Source organism: Zonotrichia leucophrys, chromosome 5 (assembly GCF_028769735.1).
Source record: "Zonotrichia leucophrys gambelii isolate GWCS_2022_RI chromosome 5, RI_Zleu_2.0, whole genome shotgun sequence".
NCBI classification, from domain to species: Eukaryota; Metazoa; Chordata; class Aves; order Passeriformes; family Passerellidae; genus Zonotrichia; species Zonotrichia leucophrys.
Genome location: NC_088175.1, coordinates 10,747,680 through 10,775,541, shown reverse-complemented (window position 1 = coordinate 10,775,541; position 27,862 = coordinate 10,747,680). Strand labels below are relative to the sequence as shown.

General features: G+C 41.6%; 1 protein-coding gene across 2 annotated transcripts in view; it reads right to left on the bottom strand.

Annotated features, from left to right (window-relative positions):
* The window catches only part of ITPK1 (inositol-tetrakisphosphate 1-kinase), a 140,966-nt gene that overhangs the window by 97,303 nt on the left and 15,801 nt on the right, over window positions 1–27,862 (bottom strand). For both annotated transcript variants that reach the window (XM_064713673.1, XM_064713672.1), the window contains exon 3: window positions 12,124–12,148. In XM_064713673.1, the coding sequence (XP_064569743.1) occupies window positions 12,124–12,148 (25 nt within the window). The remainder of the gene's footprint in view (window positions 1–12,123; window positions 12,149–27,862) is intronic.

The window sequence follows — 27,862 nt, the reverse complement described above, 5'->3', positions numbered from 1 at the left end:
TTTCGATATCAATTAGTTCCTTGTATTTTAAATACTCAGGAGATGCTTCATTATAACAACTGGAGATGTCCCATGACTATGAACATCTACACAAGCAGAGAGCATCATTAGATCAAGATTACAAACATCTAAGTAAAGAATTTTACAAGCCCCTTCACATCAATGTGGAACTGTTCAGCACGTGAGCCACTTTGTTTTGCTATAAATTTTTATTTACTTGGTGTTTCTGGGAGTTTCCCCATTGTTTTATACTTCATCGTACTAGCATGAGCATGTCACTGTGCCATGGACTGTTGCTAAGTGATCCTCTACAAACACAAAAGTTCTTGAGACAAAATCATAAACAATCCTGAGAGATTCAATAAATAAAGTTGCAGCACATCAATCCTAAGAAAATTTGTAAGGAATTAAAATTCCCAGTCATCAACAACTATGCTTAGTACTTCTCTTTACTGAAGATGAAGTAAACTCTGTCAGCTCTTCTTTTAAACATTAACTTGATGGTATTACTGCACCAAAACTTGGCTACAGACTGACATATCTGGGCAGTAACAAAGTAGACCATCAAGACAGCATTTCCATGGACAGATCATTTTTCATGCATGATTATGCTGCATTTGCATTCTGATTCCTTAAACAAAAAGACAGCATAGCATTACTTCAAAATCATTTTTGCTGTAAGCAGAGTTAGGCTGTACCTCCTCCAGTAGTCTTGGATAGTAGTTATAAAAACGGTCCTCCAAAACTGGGTATATTCAGATGTATGGAAAAGGCAAAAGCAGTCAGATTCACTGCTTTGAAATGAACACATCAATACTGTCAAAGAGCCATGAGCTATGAAAACACCAAGAGACCCTTTACTAGCTGCTAAGAAAGTACAGCACACTTGACAATAATCTCCACTAACTCAGGACTACCACAGCTCCTAGGATGTGACCACATAAGAACAAGTCCCGTGTGGTTTAAGGACAGCGGGCTGCCCATGCCTGCCTGTGGCTCCCTCCAAACTGAGCAAGATGCTCCTCACCTGCAGCATTAGTGCTTCTAGCTGGTGTTTCACTGGGACTACAGTTGGGTAAGGCAATCTCTCTTCCATTCCTGCCTGGAGAGGCCCTCCTTGCACACAAGGGGATTTAGTGGTTGGCAGTGCAGAGACACAGTAAGCAAGGCCAGGAGTGTGGTGAAAACAGGTTTAAATGATGCTTTCAGCAAGTCTTTCTTGTGTCTAAGTCAGCACTTTGCCACTTCAGAAGAAAGGACCTTGACAAGGGAGAAGTTGAAGAGACAGCTGGAAAATGCAATTCCACTTGCCTTCTAAGCTTCCACTACACCAACTACCTAGTGCCCATCAGGTACCTCACCAGCCTCCTTCCTTGTGTTACTTTGAAGTCAAACCTACTCTATACTAATACAGAAGTAAATATAATCCACTGAGCTGCTGTACAAAGGGCTGGCTGCACTAAACTTTACTAGTAAAAAGACTTTATACCAACAGGCCTTTAAAAGGCACTGCACAGACTGAACATGCCACAGCACAAGCAGCAGCACTGTCCTGGTCCCTGAGGGTGCTGTACCTGCTCAGGCACAGCATAATCACACCTGTGTGGCACACAGTGCTCACAGAGCCAGCCCAGCTTCTGTGTGCATCCACTTCTGCACACTCACTTGATGCCTTGAAAATGCTGACCTACAACAGAGGCTAGACAGAGTTAAGGAATAAAGTAGGTAAAAAATTCAGAATTTTGGAAGCACAGAAAAAGTAGAAATGCACTGATTTAATTGTACAAGCAGGTTGAAGAAGCCAAGAAGAGACCCAGCAGGCAGCTGCTTTGAAGAAAAGCAATCACAGCATTTATCAAAAGAAAGCAGAGAACCTGAGCATTCCACACACCTGTTGGACAAGTTCGACCACCAGGGTGCAGTTTCCTCAGCCAACAGGAACTGAAAGCAGTGTGAGAACATGGCCCTTTACTGGTAGCAAAAAGGTCCTCTGGCCAATGGAGGTCATCAACTCTAACCTGCCCTTTTTGGCTCAGAAGCAGAAAAACTATCAGGAGCAGGGACCAGTGGAAGGATCTGTCATTAGCAGGGCACAAGAGCTATCTCCACCTCCTTTTTAGTCACTTACTTCACTGATAACCAGCTATTAAGTCTTGCATGGTATGTAAGTCATCACAACAGGCTCATGAACTCAGTTTCAAACTGCCTTGTACTTAAAAAGTTGTGTTTCCCTCTTTATAGCTGCCGCTCTTTTTTCAGCCACTTAAAGGTTGTTATCATAAAGGAAAGGGTATTACAAAATAAGCTCATCTAGGCCACAGGAAAGAACACTTTCCAAGCTAACCTAAAGGGCAAAAGACCTCTCTGCAATCAACATAAATTCTGTACAGAAAGCAGTCAGCCTGTTCTCTAATCTTGCCATCAGCAAGGAGAGGAACAATTTAACACTGGCTATGCCACTGAGGCTACAGGACACTGCAGCTGTGCAACGAAGCTTCTTGTACAAGAAAACCATTTCAGATGCACTTAGACTTTTGAGTAAAGGAAGCTCTTAGCTCCAATCAACAAAATATGACAAAAACAAAGCTAAAAAGCTTCTCAGATTGCAAAGTCAGCCAAAAATTCCTCTACAACAGTTGTTTTCCTTACATTTCAGTCTTTTACAGTATTAGCTCAGTCCCAATGGCATCTTTTCCATCCCGTGCTGGGATGATTCTGTCAAAACACTGTAAATAACTTCTCTTCACTTTGGCAAGGTACCAAGAGGAGGAGGAATAGTTTTTTTGTAAAAAAACCCTCACTAACTACTGAATGCTCACCTTAAAACACATACTCTAACAAGGACACCATGTATAAGTCAACATGTATAACAAATTTAAATTAAACATGATCTTATTCAAGGAAGCATGCCAAGTGGGAAATTAAATGAGTCAACTATAAATTACTGAAGGAAGCTCATGTTGAAAAACTGATCAGTGAATTCTAGTAAGACACTGAGCTATCAAGGATCTTAAAATAGCAACCAAAAACAGGGTAAGCTAAGCCCATTGCTCAGCAATGACAGAAGCATTTTATGGTTTTGTACATAGGTGTAGTTCCTGCTCTCCCACCCATAAGCTCTGCTGTGCCAGTTTTCAAACCAGCACCACTCTCAATTTGATCTTTTTTCTTTAAATCATGACTGAAATGTGAGATACCTTTCTGACTGGTTAGCTGACAGCATTGCCTTAGGATCCTACAAGCTGACAAGCAAACTTCAACCAAAAGCATCGCGGACAAATTCTCTTGACAGGCTTTTATTCACCTATAGTAAGGGCAACAAGTAATTCTTTTGACTCCTTTTGACAAAAATAATCTTAACATAAGAAAACAACCATTAAAGTAAAACGTACTATGGCATCACCATTTCAGCAGTGAATCTGCACACTGAAGTCAGGCTGGGTTTGGTGTGTTTCTAATGCACAGCTGACACAGAAAGCACACCTGGATACGGAGCCTCCTGGGAACAAAACCACGCTGCTCTGTGGGCAGGTGAGCTGAGGAGAAGCAGCAGAGCACAAACTGTGCCTCCCATGAACAAAGCTGCCTCTCAGAACTGCACAGGGCTGGATGGCTTCTGTGGCTCCTCTGGCTTTGGGATTTATACACATTCATTACTATGTCAGTAGCACACTGTCTTTAAGTTTCTCCCCTGAAGAAGGAGCAAAAGAGAGACCCACAGGAACCTGCAGGAGAAAGCCTCTCTCCAGGTCACCCCCAGCCTATGGGAATAAAGTTAACTCTTGCCCTCAACCTTCTCTTTGAAAAGAGCTTTCCAAAAGGAAGGTCTACCTCCATCAGGTACTAAGGGACTGTTTAGGGCAGATCAATGCCCTTAGGTATCCAATGATATTCCAATCCATTTATTAAGTGTGGTTGCCCATCCTTGCTCCTGGCATAGCCAGTAGAAAACCACACTGACCTCATTTAGAAAGCTGCAGCAGCAAACTCCTTTGTAACAAGTCATATGAGGAAAAGAGTTGAAAAAAATAAAAATCAATTTAAAAATTAACATACTACAGCTCTGTGACCTTATGCTAAAGAAACACCCATCTGGGATAAACCCCTTCTACCTCACTTTGGAGAAACTATGCCCATAATCATCTAAATTTCTCCTGGTAATCTCCACTGTCTTCCTCAAAATAAAACCCTAGATTCAACAATTTCCACCCTACATTATTAATTGCACTGCTTTTGGTACCATGCAAAATTACCATTAGCAGTAAATTTTACTGAAAAATTGAGAGTGATTAAAAATAAACTGTCAAAAAGTCCAGAAGTATTTTCCATCCAAAGGTCAATATTAGAGCCACTTCCGTGGCTGACTCCTTTTCCTCTTCCCCAAAAACCAAGTTATTTTCAAACCACCACAGACATATTGCAAAGTAACAACCAAAGGCACAGAAAACCCCTATAACATATGCAGAAAGTCCTTCTATCTGATCTCTAATTTTAGACATACAGCAAAGCAGTCTACACCTTTGCAAAAAGAAATTAAAAGAAAAACCAAGTGTATTGCTTTCACCAGAAATGCAGAATTAAAGTGAAAAAAAAAAATTATTCCAGCAAAAGACATCACCCTTAAAACACAGTGCCCCTTGGAGAGAAAAAAAGGGGATGGGGCAGAAGTTCAGCTGTCCTAGTTAAGTTGAAGCCACTCTTCTGTCTTCTGCTGTATTTCCTAAAGGCAGTGAGGTTGAGGAAAACATTTCCAGTTTTGGCTGTATTTGATTGTACTCTGTTTTATATAGAGGCAGCTTAAGTACATGCATTAGGAGTTTCTCTAGCTTAAGGCTAAAGACCAAATACAGGAAAACCTAAGAAACTTTAGGGCTTATGTCTTTAAGCACCAGGTTTTGTTGGAACCATTCACTCTTGCAACATTAATATGTTTATCTCCTTTAATTGTGAAGTGCCAGAAGACCAAACAAGCATGCAATATTTTCAGATATAATTATCTCAGGCCACAGATCAAAGGAGTAAGTCTTGCAGAAGCTGGAGAAAGAAGAGTCAACATACACTGAAAAGACTTCCTCAAGCTCCACTGATCTTCTGCAGCTCAGACCTACCAGCACGCTCACTGAGGAGGACAGGCACACACACAGCCTCCTCCACTGTTCTGATGATGTTCTCTCTATAAAGCTTCTGTTGGAAGCAACCAGGTTTGAGCTACGGTGGGTACATGAGTCATTGCTCCTAAAAAACATCTCTGTGGAACCAAACCCCAGGACTGAAGGCAAGGTTTCAACTGCTGTGACAGGAATAAGCTTGCAACTCTGACAGAGCAAACAACTGCATGACTTCACCCCCAAAACATACAAAGGACAGGGCATTCATCTGGGAGAGTACAGCGTCAGAGATACAGTCACACTTGTCATGGTATCATGGTATATATATATATTAACTCCCCATCCTTCCTACTCCAAGAAAAAACTTCAGAAAAGGTCAAAAGAGCTACATGCATATTTGTACTTCAACACTGACTGTGCAGTTTCAGCAAAACCACAAATGAGACAGGTTGGTTTTAAAATGAGGCATTTCCTGAATCATGTGCCTCTGAACACACTCCATGTGCCTGTTTTGATACCATATCACAACACCTGCATCCAGTGAGACAAATAATTCTATTGTTTAAGGCAGACTCAAAGCCAAGTCTTTGCTGGCCACCAGGCACTTGCAATAATCATGATTCAAAAAAGCACTGACTAATAGTCATTTTGTGCAAAGACTGGGACTGTATGCTCCAAAAATAGGCAAATAGTTTTACAAGCCAGCATTTCTTTGAGGGTCTTACTTTATCCATACCATTTCTTGATGAGGGATTTATGAAGCTTTGGAAGAAGTATGTGGGAAGACCTAGGCTAATGACAGAATGAATATTATACAGCAGTCTTCAGAAATTGACAGCCCTGTTTTCTTTCACATACTCATTTGTCTTTAAATGTATCCATTTAGATATCTGAAAGTAACTTAAATAGCATTCCACTATGTGGAATATTACCTTAGTTAGGAAACAGAGGCAGAATTTGTAAGGGACTGGCCTGAAGTGCCTGCAGTAAGTGACAAAGCAAGGCAATTCCCCACTGCAATTTCAATCCCATTACAGCCACCAAAATCTCTGGGAGAGGTCCCACAGGGATTGGATTTCCACTCAGGACTTCCCAGCTCCCTGCCTCTAGCACTGTTAGGAATCACTGCCTCATCACTACATACCAAGGAGCAGGGGGAAGGCAAAGGCACTGGGCAGAGCTGACTCCATAGACCAGAACAGTACAAGCTCCAACCTGACAGCCATTCATTATGCATTAGTTACACATTTCTAAATCTTAGCAATGTTTTCACACACACAGGTGTTGTCTGCAACTGACTGCAGAACCCACTGGGATTCACCATCAAAAGAAAGCAGTCAAACCAGTCGGTAAGAGACTCTCTCTGAGACACAAATTTCTTCATGGTTCTCTCACTCACCCACCAAAAGTGAAAATAAATGCAATTTGATTTGTTTGGCTTACTCTGACTAATTTTTAGGAATAAGTGTTTGTTGTCCATTTGATCTGCTTAATCCACATGGTGAGAATGTTCCATAGTTTTGTCTCCCTTCCCTGCCCAAACAGATGTGTATTTATTCTTCTTCCCCAGTGGACCAGAAAGGCCCATGCTGTACCTCAGTGACCAGTGTGCTGATGCAATGTAAAGCACTGTGCCAAAGTCATCTCTCCCTGCACTGGAACCTGTGCTGCATTCCTGCTGGGCAATGCTGCTGCTCAGCTGCCACAAAGGTCTCACACAGGAGGATCTCCCCTACTGAGAAGGATCAGGGGGAGGATTCTGCCTGGGAATTGTTCTTCCACTTCTGCTGTTTCTGGGTTCAAATTGAGATTAATGCACTTTTTTGGAAGATCCCACTTTGTGTGCTTAGCACACCCTTTGTAGCACTGACACTAAGAAGTATCAGGAACTTTCCAAGATTTTAAGCAGTGTCCCCCCACCTTCAAACACATGCAAAGTACCTAACACAACTCAGACTGGAAAGGGCTGGAGAGCCTTTATAGCATCACTTCCAAAAATGCACTGAAGGCAAAGCAGGCTGCCATTCTCAGGAAAACAGGGACTTTACTGAAGGCCTGGCATGCATGTAAAAATAAACTTTCTTCTCCCAGTGCTAGAGGGCCAACCCTCCAACATCTCAACAACCTTGCTTGCTTTGGAAGCTTTCCAGTCACATCTTTCTGTACATGCTACCAAATATATATTTTACAAGCTCATTTTCTTGGTTAGAACACCGCTGTTTCAAGCTTACTCCATTAATATTTCATGTGAAAATAAACCTCTCCTAATTTCTAGAAAACAACAGATCCCTGGCAACAAATAGTAGAAACCATTGTCATTAGTATTTCACTTTGATTGAAGAATCGAATAGTGTGGAGAGCACACTGAATTCTCCTTTGCAGGTTTCAAGAAAACCCATGTCTCAAAGGACAGTCTTCTTCTCCAAAATAAAAGATTTCAAATATCTCTATTCCCAGAAAGTTGAGGGAAAAACAAGACAGCAGTCGAGACCATTGTAACTACTACAATCACCTACTTCACATCAGAAAACATCTCCCCTTCATATCCCACTGCTATTAAAAGCCATGCATTTTGAAATACAACTAATCCCACTTTTATAGCCAACTGACTAGAACATCCTTCTAAGATAGAAGAGCATTAGTGTTCATTTGATCCAAAATCACCCACCCTAAAACAGGGAATCTTCACTATTTTAGAATTAAAAAATGCGAGCAAGAGCTCAAGAAAAGTTTGGGTGTGGAAGGGTTTGAAACTGCTTTGAAGTCACGAGAAATACGAAGGCTCCAAACTCAATCACACAAAAACCAGACTGGCAATTTGTCAGAAGCCAAAGGGCTGCAGCTAATTATTCTGGTTCTGCATAGCTTGTGAAACAAAAATAAATGCATGTCTCTATCAGAGGTACTTGTGATGATTTCCACTTCAGTGCACATGTTTTCACTCTTACATTCTTCAAACTAAGCCAACAGATTTTTCCTGAAAAACAAGGTAGATGTTCTTTCTCTCCCTTACCAGAGCACAGTCATAAGAAACTGGCTACTTCACTAGCTAAAGAAGAACTGCCAATTTTCAATCCTAAATTTTGCCTTCCACTAATTTGAGTGATGGAGGGCTGGAAATTGAACAAGACCAGAAGAAGACACTGTATAAAACCCTTATTTGTAGATGCCATTACATAAAATAGCTTTTTTTAATGATAAACACCTCATCAGCCATCCACTACATAGCTTCATAAGCAGTCTTTCCCTTGAAACAGTGATGAATTGATTAAGAAATGCTTCAGTTTAAGCATTTTCTGGCAAGTCCCCCCAATGCCAGCACAAGAGTTGTTCTGCCTCAGCCTTGCCAGCTGCTGCCTGCCTAGCAACTGCCTGCAGGCCATGGCAGATGGGCTTTGGTCATGTCTGTCACCTGCTCAGGGCATCTCTACCCTTCTCTGGCCACCAGCTCAAGCCACACCAGCTGAGCAGGCAGCTGTGAATGGTGGGAAGAGCCAGTAAGAAAGGAGAAGGTTTGGAACTGCCACAGGAACCACAAGAGCATTTCATTCAGAATACTTTAAATGCATTTCATTCAGAATACTTTAAATAAAGCTGCCTTTCACTGGAAGAGAGCCAGCAGCCCCAGCCCTGCTGACCACCTTTCATGGCTCCTGCCTTCGTGCCCACACAACAGCACAAGCCAGTGGCCCCACAGCCCTTCCCAGAGAGCTGCAGCTGAAATTCCTGCAGCACAGATTGCAGCACAGACCCCAGCTGCACTGGGGCTGGAACTGCAACAGGTTCCCTGGGAGAAATGGGACACATCCTTCAGCCTCTCCTCCTGCAAAACCAGAACAAGAGTGCTTCCTCACCTTATGGGGTACCAACAAGTAAGCACTAATTCAAAAAGCTCCCTGACACTCAAGTGATCCCTGCTTTAAAAAAATAAGTAAATGCCCCATAATAAGGTAAGAGAGACAGCACAGAATTCTGTTAAGAGCCCATCTTGAAAAGCTAGTAAATTGCTTTTTTGGTTTTTTCCTTGTAATATAACACTGGTTTATGGCTGCCCCACTGACTTGGATTTAAGCTGCAGAAAGCAAACCTAGATCCAAAACATTGCCAGATTCTAAGGATGCTTCTACTCAGAGTTTTGCCATGTCCACCGGAAAAACAGAAATTAATCCTATTCAGGCTCCCAAATGTTTGGGTGCAGGCTCAGACTCATACTGTCTTTGGAAAGTTCATAACCTTGAAAGCTTTTTATTTAATTAATCTACTGTACCATCTTCTAAGCCAGCTAGCTTGGTGGATGTTACTCAGTTGTACTATATAATGTTGCACATTTCAGCTCTTGCACCTTGAGTTCACAGTGAATTCTTATGTTAGAAAATAATCAGTATTTCTAAAAAAACCCAATTATTTACCACCACACAAGTTGAGAGGTTTTCTGTTTGTTTTCAATGTGATGCTTTAATTAAGGTCTTACTGCTAGATAAAGGAGAATGCCTGCTTAGCATCCCACTGCCACTCTTGTTTTATTTTTCTTTGGAGGATGTGCCTGTCTCCCCACTCAACAAAAATAGAAACCTGGAACCACTCTCTCAGCTGAAAGTGGAAGTCTGAGAGAAGACAAAACACAAAACCTGAACACAAGTCATGAAATGTTAATTGCTGTCTAGCAGCAGCTCACTCAATCTATAAAGCACAATTAGCTCTAAGAAAGCAAAATAAAAGAATTTAATCTGTCTAGCCAAAGAAGAGAGGACTATCCTAAATCCTCCCTGCATGAGGGAAACAGAAGTCACACAGATGCTTATTTGAAGACTTCCAAGACTTTGCTTTAGTAGTAGAAAATCCTTTCCTGCTCCTGTGAAACATCTTTGGAAAAGAATAATTTGATGTACGTTCACAGAAGTCAGCACATACCAGCGCCTCGTGGTTTGCTCTCTAGAAGCCAGTAACTAAACCTTACCTTCCAACTCACTACTTCTTACTGGAAAGCAAGTCTACTTCAGAAAAGTTCTGAATTTATGTAAAAAAGAAATCAGGTAAACATCCTGTGTATGTTGAGTTTTGATTTACCTGGTTGCTCTGTAACAGGACAGGTTCTTTAAAGGAGAAGGGGAAGCAAATCAAAGAAATGCTGCTGCTGCTGCTGCTTGACACAGGAAGACAATATTCCCTCTGTCAAATAAACCTTGTGCACCAAACAGACACCAAGACAATCCTTCATCTGGAAGCAGGGCTAGGGGGACAGATCATGCAAGGTGCCTCAAGCAAAAGTTTCCAGCAATAAGGGATGAGCCAAGAGCCTATTCCTGATACCTTCCCTACCGGCTGAAGCACACTGGGATATATGCAGCAACATGCAAGTGATAAGCAAAGGGTGATCATACACTTTATACATCCTGTTCCAGCAGAGCAGCAGGCACCAGGGATTGAGGTATTTGGGGCCTTTGGGGCACAAATTCCCACTATAGATCAGTCTGATACCTCAACCACACTGTCGAATATGAGATGATAAATTATGAGAGCATAAAGCATTTTTATGGGGACAAAGTCCTGTCCAGTTCTGTCCAAATGTTTCCAAAAATGCTCTTACAATAAATAAATATTTTCCAATAATTTTGTAGCCATTAAGCTACACAAACCTATGGAAAGATAATAACTTTAATCCATTAGGTAAAATGGAATCTGCCCTCTGCTTAACTAATGGATGCATCACTGAATTCATCTCATATGAGCCCCTTGCTGCATAAATGTACAGTGCAGGTGCAAGGCACATATAACATGCAGGCATTGGACTGTAATACACTGAGGTATTAAATAATAATGTCCCCTAGACAGTGATACAAATATGGGCTAGCTTTCTCCCTGTGCTCCTGATCGAGCTGTGCTTTGTAAATGCTGGTTTGTTTTTATCAATCTGGTAATGCCATTATCAAAACTGATGAAAGAAACTGCCCTTTAGCTCTGAGCAACAGGAGGTACAGGAAAGGAAGATGATGCAGCAGTGGTGATAGGTTAAACACAGCCAGTAAAGTATATGCCCTTCGTCCTTCTAACACAACGCACTTCTCTGACAACCACTCATGACTGAAAGACATACTCTCCATTTTAACTAGCAATGAGAAGTTTTTAAGTCTTTTCTGACAGTGGATTCTTTAAAATAACATGGCCTGATATTTCAATTTATTTTGAGTTAAGTGCTTTTCTCCTGCTCCCTGCTGGTGTTGGGAAGCATCTCCCACATGGATTTCAGAGCAACCTTAATTACCCAAGGCTAACATACCATTTTCCTCCTCTCTTTTCTATTGCTGCTATTGAGGAGGAGTGAGGAACTCACCACTTCAGAGTTCAAAATGAGCACCAGGTAAGTATCAGCAAGAGTGAAACCTATCTCATACAGCTCTTCTAAGCACACAAAATAAGCCAGAAAGAAGGAGCATGCTTCCCCTTCATCTTTTAGAGCTTATAGTGCTCTATGTTACAGCTGACATGTAACATAATTCCTTTCACAAGCTGACACCATCCTTTAAGTAACATCTTGTGTGAAATATGACCATTCAGAGCTGGGAAAGAACAAATGTAGCCAACACCTGAACTTATCTGTAGAAGGGCCACAACTTGAAAACACTTTAGTATCATTTCTCTGCTCACTCGGTTACAAGAACATTCCTTCTGCCATAGCTTTCTTTTTTCAGAGGGCATATCCTGTTTCTGTTAATTGCATTCTGTGAATGCAATTAAAAGACTAACATCACCTAATCAACTATCAGAACTTATCAATTGACAGACACAAGAAAAGCCTAACTGCATTGCCACTTTCACTAGGGCACCTATTAAGCTGGATTGCATGTGGGTTCAACACAGGCTTCATGAAAGGGGAATCCTGTCTATCCAAAAGCAGTATCTGTCATAAAGAACTGAATGGAAAGAAAAATCATTAAGCCCAGGTCATATTGGCATCCAAACGACAGCATTTAAAATCAGTAAGCCTTCTTTACAAGAAAATAGAACCTTTACTCACCTGCACTACTTCTACGCCTCTTTTCCTGAAAAAAAGAAAAAAAAAAAGGAAATGTTAGTGTTGGAAATGTGGGGAAAATGTAAAACCAAAAACTAATGGAAAAGCACTGCTTCATACTGGAATGCAAACAATAAAAATCTGCACTAACAACCTGATTCAAATTCAGGAAAGCACTTGTTCAGTTCCATTCCCTGTCTAGGAAGCACTTTGGCAGATTCTGACTCATGTCCCCAGAAGTAAGGCAAGATGAATACTAAGCAGCTGCAGTGCTGGGACTGACAGGGCTGTTAGGTGAGCACAGGTAGGAAGTGGCTGATATTACAGAGGAAGCGTCTCACTTTTAATTAGATCTAGGTTTGCTTTTCGTTTCTCATCTGCCCTCAGAGTGTGCAAATTGCACCACAGCACATTCTGCATGCTTGACAGATCTTTTCTTTTAAATCAAGGATACATGTATAAATGTCAAGGAGAATTAACACAGCACCTTGCAGCCATTTATCCTCTTATTTAGAGTCTTATTCTACCCCCATCATCTTGGTACACAGGATCCCACCCTGGACTTCAGGTTCAAAGACTTGCAGTCAGTCCAATTCCTTCAAGAGCACAATTCAAATACTTGAGGTTTATCAGAAAGGACCAAGCCTTTTGCCATATGGAGAATCATTCCAGTGATCCTGAATCTTCAGCAATGAGAGACTGGAGAGGCCTAAGAATTATACACCAAAATGCTGAGAACTGCAATTGGTAGAGCCAACTTAGGCAGATCTGTAGAGACAGTTGTCTACTCTGATGGTATGAGAATTGAGATTCAGGTACATGCAGTCAGACAACACTCAGTCACTGCCTTTGACAAGCTATCAAGCCAAACAAACCATTTCTGCACTAGGCTTGAGAGCAGAACTGAATCCCTGGCACAAAGCCCAGCCACTCCTGCTCCATGCCCTCCTCCCAGTACATGCAGGCTATTTAAATAAGTTAGAATCTTCTCACTTTGAAGACATAGGAAATTTAACCTAAAAATGAAAAGCCTCTGAGCACAAGACAGGAATCTCTCTTCTTTGTGCCCACTAGCCCTATATATGAAAATCAAAAGTCCCTTTTTTTTGGGAGGTCATAGAACAGGACTGCCTAACTGCCCTCAGTGCTTTTCTATCTGAGAGTGTCTGTGTTGTTGTCCATGGTCACAAATGCTGCACACTGCTGAATACACAAAGGCTCCTCCAGTTTTCCACCCAAGACAGTAGGCCTTTCTTCTGGGAGGCCATTACAAGGATGCCCAAAGGGACAGGCGATCAATCAGCATCTATGACACAAATTGCCCCCTCTTCCACTTTACCAGTCTGGAGTCTCTCTGGCCTAGAAGCAGCATTCAATGCACAGACACAGCAGAGAGCCTGTTGTGAGAGCTCAGCAAGGAAATAAAAGAGAAAATGAAACCAAGCACCTCTTGCAAAGAATTTCAAAGCCCTCTTGCAGATAACAGCAGCTGTAAGTGGTGGGTGATTAATATACTGCTATTATGGTGTGGGAAGCCCAACTGTAGATCATCACCTGAGGCTGGCCAGATGTGCTCCAGCTCTGTGGTGAGAAGAAAATATGAATCTTGTAGAGAAAGTTAATAGCCAAATTGTTGAAACCATGATTTTCACAGAGCAAAGCAAGAAAAATAGGAAAAAATAGGTGGGGAGTGCTATTTCATAAATTAGGGCAGCAGACTACTCAGAAACATTCCAAGTATTGTAAGCTAAAACTTAAAATAATCAAACATTTTTGCTCTCTGTGCTCTGGAGTAAACAAAACAACTCAAAACTACCATGGAAATACACCAAGCTTCAGACAAAACTGCACCACAGTCCCTGGAAGGACAGTGACTGATGGCAAAAGCTGCATTTCTTGTCATGCCTACATACACACTGAATAAGCTTTTATTCTACTTTGAGGAAGATAAATATTTGTGAGCTGGGTGCCAAACCCATTTGAGAGAGAATCAGTCCAAATGGTTTCTGTAATCCCCCCAAAATGAACTTTGCAAACGTTCTGGGACTTACTGGAACCAAGTGCACTGTCCCAGTAGGAGGGAAGAAGCCAGAACAGCACATGGGAATGCAGAGGAGGGGTGCCTGCTCTTAGGTACAATGCCACACATGCTTAAAAAGGTACAGGAAGAAGGAAGCAATTACCAAGGCTGGCTTGTAGGCTGGTCTTCCCCTTTTCAGAGGGGAGCAGGATGTCCTTTTTGTTACCTGAAATATGAGAACCTTTTCTACTTAAACCCAGGGGACAAGAAACCATAGAAGCATTTTGAGGACTAGTTAATTTGGGGAAAAAATCCTCTACCAAAATATTGTAATTTGAAAATAAGTTATTTTAAAAACAAGAAGTATCCAAACAATAAGGATGTCAAGCCACCATCCACCTCAGTTTTGTAATTAGCTGATTCTCTGCCCAGAAGATTTCCTAAGCCAGTGCCTTCAGGCTTTTCAGTTAGGCAGGTCACAGCAGCAGGCTCAGGGCAGAAGATGTCCCTGATGCAACCAAGCATGCAATACCACCTGACCACACACGCTGCCTTACATCACCTGGGAAAGGCTTTGGGGTCAGGCATGGAAAGAAAGCTGATCCTATGCACTAGAAACTCTAGGACCTTCAAAAATCAGAGTAAACAGAGAGAATGAAGCAGACTGTGGGCCATAGTTCCCCAACAAGGGGTTGCCTGTGCAGGACACACAATAGAGACAAGACAGTTGCTGAATGAACTGTGCTGGGAGTCTGAGCCATGGACCAGTTACCACTTCTTCCTATTGTGCTTTAAAAAGCCAGTAAGAAAAATACATTCTACCACTCTCATTCTTTTGGGCTGTTTCCTTAGCAGAGGTCAGGCAGGGCATGATTGACAGGACAGCATGGGATGACTACTTCACCTGGTGTGCTGACAACTATTCTTGTGTTCTTCATGGTGTTGTCCATGACTTTCTAGCTCCCCATGCAGTCTGAAAGTGAGCCACTGGCTACCAGGGGAAGGACCCTCATTCCCAGCTGGCCTAGCTGCCTCCTGACAAATCTCTCTTTCTGAGGAAAAAGAAAGGTCATTATTAGCTGTACTTCCCTTCTGCCTCTGAAGAGGCAACTCAGCTGTGTCAAAGAGAGACTGTGTCTCTCTACTTTCATTGAATAGACATTTGAAAAATGGTCAGTTCTAAACTACATTCCCAGAGGTTACTAATTTTAAAATACTTCTAATTTCAAAGATTATCTACACACTGCAACATTTACAGGAAAACCAGAAACATTTAAGTAACTGCTGCATTAGTCTGCAATATCAAACAGATCCCTAAAGCCTGTTGAGGCTTATCAGTTCTATACCTGAAACCACTGAATAACTCTAGTGGATAATGCAACCCTCCCTGTACTCTATAGCAATTAAAATAATTACCATGCTAGTTGACTTCATGTTTAAGTTGGAACGATGTATGGATTTAAAGGAGAATTCAATATCAAGTTACTAAAAGCACATGATTAATGTCTTGTCTGGCTTTACCAGAGCCTCAAACTGTGTAGAATAGCTGGCTTTTGGGGTTAGGATTGGGTTTTTTTAAATACTCAAAGTAAACTGTTTGGACTAATTCCCCACAGCATCCAGGACTTGAATATCATAGTGAATGATAGTTAAAAGAGAAAAAATTACTATCAGGTTGCATATCATAGTCATGGTTAAATTAAGCAAATTGTTTTTCCTGTATGGTCTGAGCGACAGACTGAAAAATGCCAAATGGAATTTACAATTTCAAAAGTAAAGCCAAACTTTCTATCATACATGCAGTGAAGTTAACTTTTTCAGATATCACTTTGAAAATTTCCTATGTAAAGAAGTAGCAAGTAAGAAGAAGAAAAAGAAGAAGAATTTATTGCTTTAATCTTAAAAAAAGCATTTTCACAAAAAACCAATACACTGACATCAGAGGGAGCTTATAAATATTAATGCATCAGAGCAAAAATCTGTAGCCACTAAGACTTTCCAGCACACTGAAAACCAGCCAATACTGGAGCCCCAACCTTGTGGATGGCCCATTTCCCCTCCTGGCACAAAGGCAAGCTCAGCTCAGTTGCCTTAGCTTTTCCATCAGCAGAATACTTTGCATTTTTTTTATAAAATATTTGTGACAATCCTTGCTTTTATTATTTTTCATCACTGATGGATGCCACCTTATTTTCTGTCATGGAAAAAACCAAGCAGTAGCTCCAGTATTTGGGTGCTCACTGTCCAGGGGCTCCAGCTCGCAGCCACAGCCATCAGTGCACGTGGACAGGGCATCTGAAACATGGCAGACTCAGCTGGAAAAGGAGGGAGGACCTTTTGTGGCTTGGTTTTTTGCACACAGATTATCAAGCAGGCAATTAATCAGTTATTTTTACCAATTAATATCCAACTAAGCTTACCTTTTAGCAAGCTTTTCCCCACTAATCTGTATTCTGGAAAGTTTTATGTCTGAAATGGATCAAAAGTTGGCATTTGGGGGAGAGAGTTCTCAATTTCCTCAGTCTGTAAAGCATCACAGATGCAAAGAAGAAAGGCAATAGCATGCACCTTTACAGTCTGGTAGGTACAGCTAATGCAGTACAGGAGAGAAAACATCTCACCTCAAACTAAGTGCTCTTTAGGTGGGCTGAAAAAACCCCAAGAGTTTGGGCTGTCATGGAACACCTTTCAAGTAGGATAAAACTCCACAGAAGGCAGCCACATTTGTGCATTTCTTCCTTGTTTGTATAAACAGGGAATAGTCTAAGTAATAGAAGACCTCATACATCAGACACTACAACACCCTAAGTGATTTTCACACCACCACCCCATTCACACATGACATTTGGTAGAACCATCTGATTGATATTCTCCACATCTTCAAAGCACTATATCATCCCATTTACAGCCATAAAAATGCTTCTTAAAAGTGCTGTTATCAGAACAAAGTGCCCTGAAAGGGACTAGAAAATAAGAGAGGATCTTGGTAGAGCTGAAGCAGCATCGCTCCGGTATTCACCTGCAGTGCCATAAATTCCCACTACAACACACACAACATTTCACAGCAAAGATACAGCTGGAAGCCCACTAACCCTTCATCCTGAAAGAGCAATGATAAAGTGAAGCATCCAACATTAACGCTTCAGACATTCAAGCAAAAGGGTGGAAAAAGCCATGAAAGAAAGAAAACAGACTCTGCAAGCAGTAACTAAAGGAAATAAACTGCCTTTAGTCACTAAATATTAAGACAAAGTTTCAGTCTGTTTAATGAAACATTACAAAGCTCCTAATTTCAGCACTAGAAAAACCCACTTAGTGTGGAAATAAAATCTGTGTATCCCAAGTTATAAAACCAAAAGCCAGTAAATACAAACTCAAAAGAATCTGTTTTCTTTTTAAACTAGGCATTTAAGATGGATCAGTGCTGCTGAGCTCTGCCAGACTCTTTTCTTGGAACTAGTGACCCCAGGTTCTGGGAGCCTCTACTTGCTACTTTCCCAGCAGGACAGAAAACCTTTAACCACAGTCTTTTGAGAGGAAAAAAAAACCTGAAAAATCATCAGTGGGAAGAAGGAGTGATTAACAGCTGCAGAGAAAAATTATTAAAGGCCAGGAGTTATTCATCCTACCAGACATTCAGAGACAGATTTAGTACCTGATGACAATTATAAGGAACTGGGCAGGGTTCAGCCTTTAGCCATAGGCTTACCCCACCAGACATTATCAGATCCAGCTCCCAGCTATGGCAAGCAGCCACACCACGTGATCTCTTTATAACCTTATTAAAAACCACCTTCAAACCAAGCTGTTTTGGAACTGTATCTTCCATTACAAAACATTAATTTCCCAAAGGTCAGAGTCCTTCAAAATTGCAGGCTAAATTGCTCTAGCACCATCCTTTGGCTTCAATAAACTGCTTGCTTCCTTAAGCACTGCAAAGAGCACACACGTCCTCTCTGCTCCCAGTTCCCTTTGTCTCCTCATGACCTCAGTCACCCCAATGTTAATATGACCCTCAGCATTCAGAAAGCAAACACATGACCCATCCCTTCCAGAAGTCCTTCTAAGGTCATGAGACATCAGTGATGGCTCAAAGAGACCTGGGAAGAGGCAGCAGAATCATGAGGCAAAAGACAATATCCCTTCCAGAGACAGACATGGTGTTCATCTTTACATTAAAAAAACTCTTCTCGCAGAAGGTATTAGAGGCTTCTAGAAACATGAGCATGGTGCAAAGGTTCCTATTACTGGAGAGTTGGAATGGAGGATTCCCGCTCTTTAGGAAGGACAGGCAAGGGAGTCATCCTCTCTATGTCAATGAGCAGCTGGAGCGCAAGGAGCTGTGCCTGGCAATGGATGAGGAGCACATTGAGAGCTTTTGGGTCAGAACAGGTGACACAGAGCACCTGACCAGGGAGAACAAGCAGATGAGACTCTGTGTACACAGACAGGAACAGCCTCACATTCACAACACCTGAAGCTCACAAGGGCTCCCCAGCAAGATCATGGAATAGATCCTCCTAGAAACCATACTAAGAGTCTTGGCAAATACAGAGGTGACTGGGGACAAATTTGGTGGCTAAAGGAAGAGCAACTGATGGCATCAACCTGGACTTGTGCAAAGCATTTGGCACTGTCCCACATGACATCTTTATCTCTAGACTGGAGATGTGCCTTGGTGTTCTGACATGCTTCAGCTGCTCTCATCTTCTCTTCACAAAGACCACCAGCTCAGTATGACCAGTGAGACGAGGCTCTGCCAGGCCCCAGGCTGGTACTGCAGGTTCTGCAGATCTCCTGCACACCACAAGACAAAACAAAAGCACACCTCCACTCTGCTAAAGCCAATGGGTACAGAGAGAAAGGCATGTCTGCCAAGCCAGCTTTCACCCAGAAAGGGCTTTTAATCTACTAACTCTGAAACTAAAGGCTGCATAGCCTCTACAACTCTCCAAGACTTTGGCAAACAGCCTTGAATAAATGTTTTGGGAGTTTTCACAGAGGGCAGACATCCACTGAGACATGCATGAGAAATGTGCAATATGCAAAATGTTTTTTCATTTCTTGGATCTCTAAAAGAGATTGGGCATTTTTTTTGGCAGAAGTTACAGACTTATTTAAGTTCAGCAACTTGCCATGCAAAAACGACTATTCATCTCCAGCCAGGCTTCAAGTAAGATATATAGGTGTCTGGGGCTTTTTTCTTTATGCAAAACTTCATTATGCAAACAAGAGAAAGTTAGCATGTCTGCTCATTGAAGAAACCTGATTGCAACTCCTTTTTTCCCCTCCATAAGGAACTGTGTTTTGGCACTGTACAAGTCAGACATCAAGCCTCCTTTAAGTTTCATCACCTTTGAAACCCTTGTGATTTCTTGTCTTTTACACTCACCAAGTGACCATTGTTTGCATATGCAAGGAACAAATTTTCCTCTATGCAACTGGAATCAGCCATAGATTCACAGACATAAGCAATAACAGGAGCCTATGCAGGGAAGTTATTGTGGCCACATAAATGCACTGGCACAACTAACAATCAGGTTAAAAGGACATCCATGCAAAGGTTTAGCATTCCTAGAAAGCTTTCCCCTTCAAACTCTGCATCAGTTCAGGCTCACATAACTTAGTCAGCTCCTGTTTTGTTTGTTCCTTTGAGATGCATTTCAAGCTTCATCCTTTATTTCGGGGCACTTAGAAATACAGCTGTTATTTTAAAGAGGACTGGTTGGTTAAGCCCCAAATAAAAAGCTGGTTAAAAGCAATTCAGTAGCATCAGAAACTAGATTTCACCTTTATTTCACTATGCAGCTCCCCCAAAGCAGCTTCTACTGTATGAACCATATCAGTGGAAAAGAGACAAGCAGTCAGAAGCTGAGACGTGCACTTCTGCAGTCTGCTACTCTATTTGAGAGGAAAATGATGTTCAGCAGAAAATACATAGTACAAATTAAAGAAATGTGAATTGAATTGCTTTTCTCCATTTGAACAGATGCAGATGCCAATACCAATAACGGGAATTTCCTCCACTGTAACTGATTCTTCTGCTCAATTTTACATCAATATAGATCACAGAAATATTATTTTACTTTATTTGGAAGCCTCACTAGACAGGTTCACAATAAAATAAAAGCTTGGCTTCCAACAAGTGATGATCACACTGTTTGAAAATATTCCATTTATTGGCATGTGGCCAACTTCCTTGAGAAGCAATAGGATAGAGCATTTGACAGTGCTGCAGTGAATATTCTTCATGGTCTGCACATGATCCTGAAAATGAAATAAAATTTCTACAACATGCAATATTTGAGTATGGCCTTACATTTAAATGGACAGAAATTTAATAAATGTTCTTTATTACAAAGCGTACAGAATAATTTTAATAGCTAATGTGAAAATTGGGGTGGGGATCAAAAAGAATATATTTAAAAAAAACCCCAACACACACATACCCTGAGCAAAAGCATTCAGGTAAGAGAACAGAGTTTTCCACTGATCTCATTGGATAGGGCTGAAGTTTGAGGAGCTGGAAATCTAACATATAGAAGAAGGTTCTACATCCAGCTTCTTAATATCAAGGCAATATAGACCATTAAGATTCACAGAAATGCACCAAGAGCTCTGAGCAGAGATAGGCATAGGATTGTTATGCACAGGATCAGCCAAGGTCAGAAAGTACAAACTTGAAGCTGGACCAGAGGTCAGACAGCGGGATGAAAAGCCTCCCTTGTTTACCACAGTTTCTGCACCTGAAAAGCACAACATAGTATCTTCTAGAAATCTCCACCCTAGCTGGTGCAAATTCCATCATGGTGACTAAACCACTTCAGAGAAGCACATCGATGTATGTGCTATAAATACATCTATTTTTATCTACTCTAGATTACATTGAAGTTTGCTGTTAGAGAAAGATTAAAATTCTCGCTATTTCTTTCAGTCCACAGGGTTCTTGCTTTAAGCAATAGCATATGTATAGGTTTGCCAGAACACCCATTTTCTTATTTGCTTCAGTGGATTGTTAACAGTGCAGTAAGAGGAAAAAACCCAACCCTCTGATAAATCATAAAACACAAATACTGCCTGGTTTTTATCCAAGCTGTGAGAAAAACATACATCTGTCTGAAAGGTGAAGTGAATGATAAAGACAGAAGGTTCAATACAAATCCTGTTTGCCTGCAAGAAATTTAGAGCATCCCATCTTTGTGAACCAAACATTCTTTTGCTGATCAGCTTCAGCCCTTCTCCAGGCATGACTTTTGCCCAAGGGGTCCCTTCAGAGCTCTGCCATGAGCCAGTGCCCACAGCACGTGCCTTGCTGTCCCCCACACCCCTGACCTCCCATGGCACATGCTGCTGCTCCTCTCTCTCACCCTGGTGCTGGGGTACACACAAACACACAGGGCCCTCTAATTAATCCCGGCCTTGCTTTTTTTTCTTGCCTTCGCCTAGACAGCAGCTGTTACACCCATCGCTTCCATCAGTGACTGAACACATGTTTTCAGATGACAGCTTTGCCAAATTTGGCCAGGGCATGCAGGAGCTGATACACAACCCTGCAAATGCTATTACATTTTCTAACCAGACTCTGCTTTAACCCAGATTCAGACCTGCTGGGAGGTCTGCTACACCCCATAACTGGGAGAGCCAGACAATTTCTTGGGCCTTCTCAGATTTTCTAGAAGCTGCCTCAATGAACTAAATCCTACCTCATACCTGAGCTCTGTTACTCATATCCTACTTCTCCCTCTCAGAAAAAAAGCCTTAGGCCAAAAATGTTCAGCTGTATCTTTTACATTTGCTTCCCTTTATGGACTTCTCTAGATTCTCTGGTACCTGCCCCTCCCCACTACAAGACTGCTGTGATCACAACATGCCGATGACTTTAAAAGATAACCTAAATTCCTCTTACAGGAAAAGGAAAAGCTGCATTTCTATTCTATTCTACCAAATTACCATTGTCCTTATCACTTAGGGGGTGGACATATAAACAGCTGAGGCAGCTTTTGAGAGGGATTTGGAGAGGCAGTCACACAAAGGCACAGTAGCAGTTAGTTGTTTTTCTCTGGGTTATATTTGTTCATCTCCGCCCTGAAACTCACCCTTCAATCCCAGTAATTGGCAGCAACTAATTAGAAGGAAAAATACAAGTAGTTTATTAAATGTTTGATTACATGTTTGATTACACATGATCACAGAACCAATCTCCCTTGGACAAGCACAGTCATTTTCTCTTGCTCACTTCTTTTGTTCGTAGACACAAGAGACAAGCACTGTGGAGATGCTGCTGTACCATGCTCTGGGATTTCAAACCTATGGGTGACTGCACAACACAAGGCAAGGAGAAGCTGCCCACTCCTCTGCTGTTTCAGACTGACTTCACATTGTTTTTTATTGGATGCACACTGCTGCACCCCATGTGCTCTCTTTAGGGTTTTCACATTCAACATGTTACATACAGGATCAGCTCAAAGATACTGCCAGAATTACATCACAGGTTAACTGGAGATACAATCAACAGAAAGGAAAAGGACTTGTTACAACTTTAAAGCAGTTGTAATTCCAAAACATATATAAGAACTTGAAAAATCACTAAGAAAAAACCTGCATTAAATAACAGCTTCTAATGATGTCAAAGATTCTGCATCTCTTAGAGCTTTGAACTATAAGTAATACGACTTTTGTTCATCCAATTTGCTGTAACTTAAGTTATAAAGTAACAGTTAATTAAAATAACTGAACTATATTATACTACTAAAATTTGCAAGTGTATACATTTACCCCCAAATATCTTAGTAAATAAAGAAAAATTGAATATTTTCATGAATTCTTGTTTGCGAGGACAAAAGAAAATCCTTGAACAAGTGTCTGCTTTTACACTCTCCTAGCACATCTATCTGCAACAGCAGGATTTCTTATTCCATGAAGCCTTTTTCCCTGGCAGCATGCTTTCACAGCTCCTTGCACATGAGATCCCTGCAGTCAGCTGTGTTTCATGGCAAGGAGGCTGCTCCACACCCAGCTTTACATAACCTCCTTGCTCAGCCTTGCTGACTCCACTCTTGCACTGCCTGGGCATTATCTGCCCAGATGCACTGGCAGGGTTTTGTTCTTGGTCAGCACACAGTCCAAGGTGCCAAACACACAGGCATCAACTTAAATAAGGGCAAAAGCTAATCCAATTTAGCAAAAAACATTCCTCTTCAAAATCATCCCAGTTGACCATAATATCGTCATGATGGCTATAAAATGAAAGTCAAAACCTTACAAAAGTTGCACTTAAGAGATTGCAAACTGTCATATTATTTGGACTACTCCCTCACATCTCAATGAAACACCCCATCAGCCCTAATTATCTTCACTGGTTTCTAGATTATTTTTTTTTAATTGCCAGGCTACTTATATTTTTGCAAGATTAATTTGAACACCTGCATTTTCCCCTCCATCTGATTTCTAGCATTAAGATCCACGTTGCATAAAAGCTCTTTCTCCAGCCTGGCCTGCATGTCTCCACACCACCGCCCCACGGCAGACACCAGCCAACACCCCACAAGCTGCTCTCAGAGCTGGGGGCTGCAGAGCAGGGGGCACAGCTGCCAACAGCCCAGCAGGGCAGTGCAGCAGCACCACAGCCAGCCCTGACTTTGCAGCAGGACCCTCTCTCAAGGCCTGGCTTTAAGAGAAGGCCACTTCCAGTGTAAAGCACTAAAGTGCAAATTTTCTGAACTGACAAAAGCACTGACCTACATATTGGCCAGACATAATACCTACAGCTCCAATTACTAATTTCCAATGGAGTTTGCAGCAGCAGCCAAGTGCTCCAGGGCACTTTTAAACCACAGACCCTGCTCACAGAGGTACACTACAGCTTCATTTATGTCCCTGCCTGTCTGCAGTATATTCAGTCAGAAGTGACACTGAAAAAAAAAATTAATTATTATTCTATTCTTTTCTTATTCTATTCTATTCTTATTCTTATTCTATTCTATTCTTATTCTTATTGTGGTGTTCTCCTTAGAAAAATCCTAGTAAAGTCACACCTAGACTTTTCCTGGTAAAAATTAACTTCTCTGCTCACATCACTACTGAAAAAAAAAAGCCTACAGACAAACAATTGGAAAATGAAAGAAAAAAATGTAAAACTGCATTTTTGGCCATTTAAGGCAATGAACTGAAAAAGAACGAATATGCCTTTATGTGAAAACAAACCAGAATTTTAATATTGTTAAAAGCAGGAATAATTCTTTTTTTCAAGTAATTCTCTGTAAAATATGCCACTACAGCTAAGGCACTAACCCACAAAGTCCTGCATCCTATCTTACAGTAAACTGCTTACAGATGATTCCAAAGATAACCTGTCTGCTACACTTGCCATTAAATTTCTCCCTCTGCTCATACACAAGAGAGAAGCAGAGAGAACACCAAAGAGCAAGTTTCTTTTAATTTCTTCCTGAAAGTTTACCACTTCCTTGGCAATAGGCTTGCTCAAGAACTAATGTCTCTGTTTACCTACAGCCATACAGTTCTTGTGCTGTAATTTAATGGCACCAAGCCCAACATCACTGGTCTTGCACCTTTCTAGCAGTGTAAGTAGGCAGGGCATGCTTATGCTGTCAAGTACCAAACACCTCCACTGATGATGAACATGCTCAAAAATACAGGCAACAGAAGCCATGGATGTGAAGCTTGCCATTACAGACACTTCACACTCTTAACAGAAGTTTGTACTTCTTCTCTAAACCCAGATAAAAAGGTATTTTTAAAAAGCTAAAGTTGGAATTCAGTTTTTCAGTGGAGAGGTTTTACATGAAATGGGTTTTAAAACTGCAGCCTCTGAGGAGGATGCACTGAGTTCCATCAGTGTCTCAATTAAAATCCACCTCAGGGACTGCAACCTCTGCCTCTCATGCTGTCCCTCACTTTTACTGATGGTGCTGTTCACTCTCTCACCCACCTCACTGCTCTCACCTGGATCACACCAAGGCTTGCACCAGCTGCACCCCACAGGCTCAGCAGTTACCCTGGCTAAGTCTGCATGTCCCTCCAAAGGCCCATCTATCCTGTACTCCACACAAAAGGAAGGAACTCCTCTTGAGTCTTCCACATTCATCCTGCACTACCCACAGCCTTCATCTGCTGTTACTAGAAACCCTGTGACACCTGTGCACTCTGGGAGCCAAAGACAGCCTAAAGAGCCCTCAGCCTTGGCAGCCTCTGCCTGGGAGGGCACTGCAGTGCTGCAGCCATCCCTGCTGCTCTCTCACAGTGACACAAGACAAGGTGGCAGCTGTGGTGTTGTCCTTTCTATCCTCCACAGCATGGTGGTCTTGGGGGAAAGAGAAAACCACCTGCTAGGGACCATCCTGTCTTTCACACTCAAAGCAACCAGCAGCAAGTTTGTGAACATCAGTGAGCACTTTGGATGTTGCCATAAACTGGTACCTGCATAGCAACAATGATCTTGAATTTCATCACTTCTGTTCACATGCTCCAGACAACATTTGGATTAGCTGGACAGTGGGCCAGTACCATCCCCAAGTACTCCATCCAGAATGGAAACTACTCTAGCAGCCCTTTGCCACTTTCCACACAGCTGCAGAATGGACAAATCACACACAAAATCACAGCATCAACTAGGCTGGAAAAGGCCTCTAAGATCAAGTCCAATCTATGACTGAAGACCACCACATCAACTAGACCATGACAGCAAGGGCCACGTCCTATATTTCTTTTAACACCTCCAAGGATGACTCCACCACCTCCCTGGGCAGCCCAGTGCAGCATCTAATCACCATTTCTGTGAAGAATTTCTTACTAATGCCTAACTTAAACTTCCCCTGGCACACAGTCACAGCTTTGCTTAACATAATTTCTTCAACACAACTGAGACCATACAGAAATTCTTCCAAAGGATTTACAAAGGCAAAAGGAAAAAGACCACATTTAAATCTCCTCCTTGAAGAAACAACAACAACAAAAAAAAAACCAACAAAAGCCCCATAAAAACCCAACAAACAGATGACAAAAAAACCCCCAAACTTTAGAGAAGCAATAGAGAGAGAGACCAGAAATGCACTCTCCAACAGATCAACAGCATGGGAAATCTATGGCATGCTGCCAGTCTGAGTATAAAATAAGAACACACGCAGTAAGGATCTCCTTTCCCTGATGCAAATATGCAGCTTCAGAAGCCAGTACTTGTCCACAAATAATCCACAAAATCATGGTAAAATGAAAATAGTCTCACAACCAGGGCAACTCCACAACATGAACTTTCTTCAGAAGAATTGCAAACAGCATCCCCGCTTAAGTACATGCATGACCCTTGTATTGGATCAGAAAGGGTGCTCAGACCAGCTCAGAGCATCACAGCAGGCAGCCCACTCTGATTGCCATACCCATCTTCTTTCCTGGATATGGCTCACAGCTGTCCATTTGAAAAGCAGCCAGGAGAGGAGGCACAGGGCCTTGTAGTCTATAAAAGTTTCATTCTAGTTTGGCATTTTATTCTTTCCCATGAGAACACTCCTTGAAACCTCCACATACCCAGAGATTACCTGAACACACTGTGTTCTGCAGACATACTGTTTTCAGTCCTGTGACTGACACAACCAACATAAAAGAGCTCACCTTAAAATACTGACCCTTCTAAAGCAAATAAACTGCCCCCTTTTTTTCCACTTGGGAGTGTTTAGATTACACTGCTCCACTGTCACTGCTAGGATGGGATCTGAGGCCAGAGGTTCCCACAGCTACATTTTCACCTGTAAAGGAAGACTGAAACACTGCAGTGTGCAGCTTGCTGGCCACTGGAAAGAGCTATGGTGCTATTTCTCAAACATTTCAGAAGATGCATCAAATGATCCTATATTTCAGAAAATAACTATGCAGTCTTCAAATCTCCTAGGAGATCCAGGCCTCATTTAGAAGGGAAAAAATAGTTTCTTGGTACAATGGTGAACAGCAGCTTCTTTTAGAAAAATAAAAAAGCTGCAGACCATACCTATCTTTTAGTTTTTAAATAAGCATGACAAAACCAAGCTGTTACCATGGCTGATACAACCCTGAAGCAACCAATCATTTGAGCCTTTCAGATGTTTAATACAAGCAAAACTGTGTAGAATAAACAAAGAGGAGTGCAGACTTCCTGAAGAGCTGGTCCCAGTAAACATCATACTGATGTGAAAGAAAATGAATAATTTCTAATAACTCATTATTTGTCCTTTTTTTTTAGTTCAAAGCTAGATAAGTTTTATAGCATCTCCATGGATAAGCTGCTATAAGAAGAATAAGTGACTCCTGCTTTGAAGGATTTTTTTCCCACATTTCCTGTGTTAGGTAAACCTTCCCATTAGCCTCAGCAGGTTTATGTTCAAGCTCAAATTTATTTGCAACTTCCAGAGTTTTCATTTTGTTGTGCAGGTTTCATGTGCACTTGGAAAATAGCAACTACTTGCTCTAGAGAATTGCAAGGGCCTCCTTGGAAGTCAGGCAACCACAAAAGAAAAATAGCAAAATGTAAGCAAGAAAACAATCCTTATCACCATCACTGTCTCTCCTGCACTGGATTGGTACACTGCCTCCTGACTCCTCCTCTCTCTTTGCTTTTCAAACCACAGCTTTACTTTTACCACAGCTTAAAGGTACCATGTTAGGAAAGTCAATGCAAGAAGATGAAATCTTAGCTTGGCAAAAACCGAGTTACTTACTCTGCATATGAACTGAAAA